Raw genomic sequence first — 7,016 nt, 5'->3', positions numbered from 1 at the left:
CCTTCCAGTGTTGGCTCTGGAACAGTCCCCAGACACAGTGATACGACAAGGCCAGTCCACGAATCTGAGCTGTTCCAAGAAGAAATCCAGCAGCACAGCAATGCACTGGTACAGGTTGCCTTTGGGGAAGGACTCCAGACTGGTCCTAGTGGCTTCTGCACTGGAAGCTGGTAAAGCAACCGTTGAGGAGGATCTCCGAAGCCATTTCAAGAGCAGTGAGATACAAGGAGACAAGATTACCCTCTTGATAGAGCATGCCTTCCTCAATGACTCTGGCATGTATTACTGCGCTGAGAGTGAAACACAGTGGCTAGGCTGCTGAGGGAGCTGAGCACAAACCTCCCCCTGCACAAAAGGGACCTGCTTTCCTCCTTGTTGGTGCTGCACAAGGCAGGATGATCCCTTTCCACTCACTACGTCCTCTGCTTCCTAGCCTTTCCTTCCTCCTCTTCTCAGACTCTGTGAGTTTATTTGTCCTGCTTTCTCTCCTTGCCACCCCACTAGTCCCTGCCTCCCTCTTCATTTAACTCTCATTTATGTTATATTCACTTCTGCCAACCCTTCTTCCCCTCTCTGACTCACTTTCTCTCCCCACCTTCTTTCTGTCTCTCTTCAACCTGCACTCCGCAGACTTCCTCTCATTTAACTCCAGCCAACCCTGCTCATCATTCTCGCTGTCAAACAGAAAGGATGTTCATGTGAGAAGTTCTTGGTGTAGCTTCAGATGAAAGGCAAGGCCAGGCAGGTGGCATATTAGCTGGTACCAAGTGGGAGCTGCCCACATGCTCCTCCATGACAGTGACCTGTCCAAGGTTATCTGGTGGCCAAGAGATACACAGAGCACAGTGCAGGCCTGAAGGACACGCACACGCAACGCAGCTCAGCACAAGCCTGTGCCTACTCAGGTTAACTGTTATGCAGATCACTAACTCCTCCAGGTCAGGATCACTACCTTCCATCCCCTGATTCCCAAAGGTATTACATAAATTACAGATTATGTTAGCAAGCTGTGCACCTAATAGAAAGTTTCCTGTCAGGTTAGTGTTATCTCTGTCATAACATACACTAGTGTGCAGCACAGGCCTGCATGGGGTACTCCAGCAGGTTCCCACACTGCAGCTTCTCACGCTAACATACAGGTTTCTCAAGCCGTCAAGCCCAACAGAGCAGGCATGGCCTGTTTGAGGTCACTAACTCCTCAAACACCATGTGTTCTGCAAGGCTCCCAGTGCACTGCTCGGCCACCTACACAGCCCAGGGAACCCCACGGGAAATGGAAACCCTTCCCATGGACACATCAAGCACAGTCTTCTCTCAGCTGGAGTGCTGGGGGTGTTGTGTGGGTATTTCCTGTTGCCTGCACAATTTAGGTCACACTCTTTGTTCTTTTCTCCCTTTTCTTTTGAGGAATCTGGGGTCATTCCTGAACCTCCTGTAGGCAGTTGGTGGAAATTAATGCAATGGGACACACTCGGAACTGCAACAGAGGATCTGGGAGCTGGAGGCGTTGCTGTACCCTTCTGTTAAAAGGGTGCAGGGGAACGTCTTCACTGCAAAGCCCATGACAGCCTTGAAGAGTTGGATCACTCGCTCTCTTGTAGGGCCAGCCTTCCACTGCCATGCATCGCTGGGCCCACAGCATGGCACAGACGTGCAGAGGCTCTCTCAGGCCTCTGACACACAGAGAGTGTGTCAGTGTACACAAACTGAAAGCCTCACTGCCTGCAGTGATTTTCCACAGCCTTGGATTGCTGAACAAGGCTGTGCTGCATGTAGAGAAGACAAGATTTTCTCCAGCTCTGTCCATCCTCGTCCTGCTGCTCCTTTGCAGAAAGCTACAAAAAGAAGAGTATCAGCTCTTCCCTGGCATGAAGAAGGTAAGTCTCTACCAGCTTATCTCATGGTGAATACCCTTCTCCTCAGAAATCGATCTGTGGTGCAGTCTCCCTAGACTCAGTCCCAGTGCAGAGCCAAAGGCAGCCTATTCTCTCCCTGAGATCTCCCTTTGGAGGAAAAGAAGAACAGTTACAGAACTCCTCTCTGTCATGCTACAACAGACACCAGAATGACAGGTCAGCAGCCTTTCCCATACCTGGGCAACATGACGAGCAGCACTGGGATAAGCAGAGAAGATTCCATATTGCAGCTTCAGAGTTGGGAGTCTATGAGTATGATGGTGTCTAGAGAGGAGACTTAGCTGAGGGGCACAGACACAAACATGCATTCCTGTGCTCTCTTTCTCTTCCCTTCATTTGATGCCTCTTTGTGCATCTCTGTGCACACACTCAGGCTGCCACACAGCCCCATCATGCTCTTGTGCTAACACTTATCTCCCACCTACACATGCACACACACACACACACAGAGCAGGAAGTCAGTGGAGCAGTGTACATGTACCTCGTGCCTGCATGCAGGTGTCATTCTTCACTGTTCCCAGCCAGCCAACTGCCTTCTCACATTTCAGGCTCTCTCTCACTGCCCTGCCCAGCTGCAAAGAGACATGTCTCTTCCTCTCTTAACCTTTCCTCTTCACACTTCTCTATGCCTGTGCTGTCACCACAGGCAGGTTGCTGGAAGGAGGTGGCCTTTCTCCATGGTTGTCCACTTGTTCACTGTGGCCATCCTGGTCCCTGTGGGTAAGTGAGTTTCCCTTCTGCTTGAACAGTTGCGCTGCAGCTGCTGCTGCAAAATCAGCTGTGTGCGCAGTCACTGGAAGTGCTCCATTCTCCAAGGCTTCCAGGGGGAGGACGGGCAATGAACAAGGTGAGCTCTCCCTCAGGCTCTCAACTCATAAATCTCTACAGAACTACAAATTTAGGTTTTCTGTCCCATTTTAGTACTTCAGTTGAGGGTACTGAAGTATTTTTCATGACAAATTTGCTATTGTATTTGAAGCTGTTTTGATTTTTTTCTCCTATGTGTCTCTCTCAGACAAAAGGGACACTGTCCCACAGCTTGCTGACATGCTTATGCCATCCCATCCCATGTCATACTTCAAGGATGCGTTTCATTTCCCCTTCAATGCATTTCACTCCTCATGTCTCTTCCCTTCTCTTTCCAGGCCAGGCTCTTCAGCAATCACCAGACACAGTTGTGCAGGTGGGAGACTCTGTGACTCTGACCTGTTCCGAAAAGGAGAATGCATTCGCAAGCATGTACTGGTACAAGTTGCCCATGGGGAAGGATGCCACTCTTCAGCTAGTTGTATACTCTGTGGAAGGTGGCATGGCAGAGATTGAGAAGGAATTCAGAAACCACTTCCAGAGTAATGGGACTAAGAGCAACCGCTTATCTGTGGAGATAGATCATGCCCTACTCAATGACTCAGGGACATATTTCTGTGCTAATCAAGACCCACAGTGACTCAAAAGCTGGAGCAGCATAGCACAAACCTTTCAATGCAAACAGGGATCTGACCCCACCACACACACAGCCCTGTATTTGACAGTACTGCATTTTCTCCTCTTGCCCTCCAGCTCTGTCTACTTAAGGAAAGTGGTGGTATTGTCTGTCTGTCTTCTGCTTGGTCTCTAATTTTTTTCCTATTCTTTCCCATCTCTGAATCACCTTTTGATCCTTTTTTCTTCTTGTACTCAATACCTTACCTCATTTCTCTGCCATCCATAGAGTGCCTCTCACTTTCCTCCTCTAGTCTCTTTCTCTCTGTCCCCTTCTCCTTTCTTCTCTATCCTCTCTCATACCTGTCCCTCTCCTATTTCTTATATCCTCTTCCATTTCTTCTCCCTTTCAGCCTGTTACACTAATTCACGTGTAAGCAGCCTTGTTCGCAACAGCTCTTTCCTCCTCCACTAGCTGGAAAGCCAAGGACAACCTGGAGTTGAATGTGGCAAGGGATCCCAGAGTTGAGCACTCCTGTGTGTGCTCATGTGTCTACGAGATTCGAGAGTCCCCTGGGATTGTTCACAAAGTGGTTTCTGAGAGTTACAGGTGCTGGTAACCTGGGGCTCAGCACACTGCTGTGTGCAAGGGGCTTTGAGTTCAAGAGCACTGGCAGGACCATGCCACTGAGCATTTCTATGGGCATGCTGGTCCTTTGGTCCCACCAGTCTCCAGGGAATGGGTACGCTGCTATGTGCCAGTCCCCAGGTTGCACCATTACCCTGTGACTTGAACACTCAGATGTATACAATGTAGATCAAGTCTTGATGGTATCTGGGGACGGAGTACAGTCCTGTAGGTGAGGAGCTCCAAGTCACAGGGTGCTCTGTGGCAATAATGCACCATACCTTTGGCTCTGATAGCCAGAATGGAGCTGTCACAGCCAGGAGGGGATCATTCCCCCATCCTGCTCCACAGTGGGGAGGCCACAGCTGTGGACCAGCGCCACCTTGCATCCCCAAGACAAGGGAGATGTCTTTCAGGGGTCTTGGAGATGGTGAGCACCAAAACACAGGGAAGGTGAGGAGAGGTTGAGAGTTCTGAGTCTGTCCAGCCAGAAGATGAGAAGGCAGGGGAGTATTAGTTACAGCCTTTCATTCCCCAGAGGGAGCTGAGGACGGGTTAGAGACAGACTCTTCTTGGATGTGCCCAGGAAAGAACTGAAAGGTGATGGGCACAAGCTAGAATGGGGAAATTCTGCTGAAGCAGAGGGACAAATCCTTTGCCAGAGGAGCGGGACAGACCTGGGACAGGATCTGGTACTTGAAGGAGTGGTTTGCATCTGGGGAAACTTTCCAAACTGCCTTGGTCCAGGCCCTGAGAGACCTGCACCAATTCTAGAGTTAGCCCTTACCTGAGCAGAGGGCAGACTTGGATACCACCACCACACACACCCCCATGTACCTCTCTGAGCATTTGGTGTATTCCTCAGTGCAGTCAGCTTTCAAGAAGAATGGGGGAATTTTTGGATGAGTGTGTTTGTGGTACTCACATAGACTGCTGGTTCTTCATTAAAGTCAAGCAAAGAAAGACAAATGTCTTCTAATCCTGTCTGGTGAAAGGAAGAAGCAGGTAGAAAGTTACTCTCTGTGGAAGAAAGGTGCCCTCTGTCCCTTTTCCCGTACGCAGACCATTTCATGGTTCAGGTGTTACAGGTGAACACATTTGCTGAAACCAGTTCTGGGATTCTTAAAAAACACCTTTGATTTCAAAGAGGTTCTAGTGGGGTCCAATCACACAGGACTGCTGTCTTAGATCAGGGCCCCAGGATTTGTCCAATATGAGTGTCCTCAAGCCTTGATTTGCATCCAGTGTTCCTTATTCCATCACCCAGAAAAGCTCAGCTCCCTTTCAGCCACTGGGGCTGCATTCCACTCTACCTGGACTTCTCTGGACCAGACCAACCCAGCCTGGCTGTCCCCATCCCAACTTTCCTTTGTCCTGTGGTCAGGGTGGGATGGGTGCCCTCTCTGTGCCCATTGGGTCAGGAGGTGGAACCAAGGCCTGGGGTCTCTCCCACACGCCACTTATATCTTGGCCATTCAAAGCATTGTTCATCATGATCCTGCCACTGAACCTGCCTTTACCCTGGGAAGATGAAGTGCTAAGGCTTGGACAATAAGCCCAAGCCAGAGTTGACCTATAGATGAATCCTGTACATTTTATAACTGATAACCATTGTGCTAATAGGTATTATACTAAGTTATAGCAAACCAACTATTCTGATGTAAAAGGTGGGAGTATTGAAGCCTGAGCAACAGGCCCTGAACTGAAACTGCTAACTCTGTATGTAGTCATTAGTGAAATATGCATAGAAGATATAGCTTAAACATCATAAAACATGTCTATTTTGAATGTATCCTTATATTTCTTTATGTGTGAGCAAGATAACAAGGCCACAGAAACAGTTGTCTGGATTTGTGACCTTGCTCATAAATTAACTAGATAAGCAGGGAAACTCCCTTAGCTTCTCCCTTAAGCCTTGGCCAGGCTCTGGGGGGAACCTAACGTGAGATGAAAACCAGATATTTCCGCTTAAAACAAAGGTGCCAGCTATTCTGGTTTACTGATTTTTAGGTATATAAGGCTGGGCCCGCTCACAGCGACTTTGGAAGCCTCACCTACGGGTGGACGCACTGCGTAGGATTTCCCACGTGCAGGGAAAGGTTCTCCAAATCCTTGCTGTAACCGGGGCTCCCCAGCGACTGCGGATCTGGATGATGGTAAAGTATGCAAGTGGTGATGTATCTTTCTTAATCACTATTCTCTCTCTCTCTCAAGTAGTAATGATTTGATGCATTACCCTGTATTTTCCTATTTGTTTAAGTGCACTGTTCTGTCTTTTCTTACTGTATGTTTTCTGTATTATTCTGTTATATTATTTAGTTATTTCTAGTAAAATACACCTGCTCTTTTCACTCCGGTGTCTGAGTTTAATTGATATTCCTGATCATCAAAACAGAAGACAAATGGATGTCAGTTTTTTCCCAGTGTGAAGCAGGGGCTGTCTATATCCCTGTCCAGGGCCAATATTCAGCTATTGGCCCAAACCTCTGCCCACACAGGTCCAGCCTGGGAACTGAGTGCTCTGCACTCATGTCACCAGGTTATAGGGCACAGGTAGCTTCCCCAGAGAAGGAGAGGTCATAATCCACTTGGCGATTAATCACATAATCCCCCTGGGAAGTAATCCCATAATTCTTTTGGGATTAATCCTATTATCCCAATGAAAATAATTCTGTAATGCCATTGAGGAGTGATACCATAACCCTCCTACAGTCAGTCCCATAAACTCAGTGAGGATTAGTCCTGTAATCCCAAACAGGAAAAAGTCTGAAATCCCATTTGGGATTATTCCCAAACTACACACGGGCATTAAGCAGGTCACTGCAATGTGATTAAACCCATACCTGAAATTCTGTTTGTCTCAGAATCCCAGTGGGAAATGATCCCATAATCCCTGCCAAGAGAGAAGCCAGAAATAATCCTGAGACAGAGACCATTCACATTTTTCCCTGAGGAAAATCACAGGGCTGCAAATGAGGTGGTCAGGATGACTTTAACCTTTTGTGCAATTTTGCATAGAAGATATAAAGAGTTAATTTTTCTGCACATGG

General features: G+C 48.1%; 1 gene segment (V, D, J or C); it reads left to right on the top strand.

Moving 5' to 3' along the window:
• The window catches only part of LOC141937663 (T cell receptor beta constant 2-like), a 51,564-nt gene that overhangs the window by 506 nt on the left and 44,042 nt on the right, over positions 1–7,016 (top strand). Inside the window, 1 exon segment of the C gene segment in view lies at positions 9–306. Within this exon segment, the coding sequence occupies positions 9–306 (298 nt within the window).

Source organism: Strix uralensis, chromosome 2, assembly GCF_047716275.1.
Source record: "Strix uralensis isolate ZFMK-TIS-50842 chromosome 2, bStrUra1, whole genome shotgun sequence".
Taxonomy (NCBI): Eukaryota; Metazoa; Chordata; class Aves; order Strigiformes; family Strigidae; genus Strix; species Strix uralensis.
The sequence above is the reverse complement of the archived record's forward strand: the minus strand, read 5'-3'. Positions and strand labels throughout refer to the sequence as shown.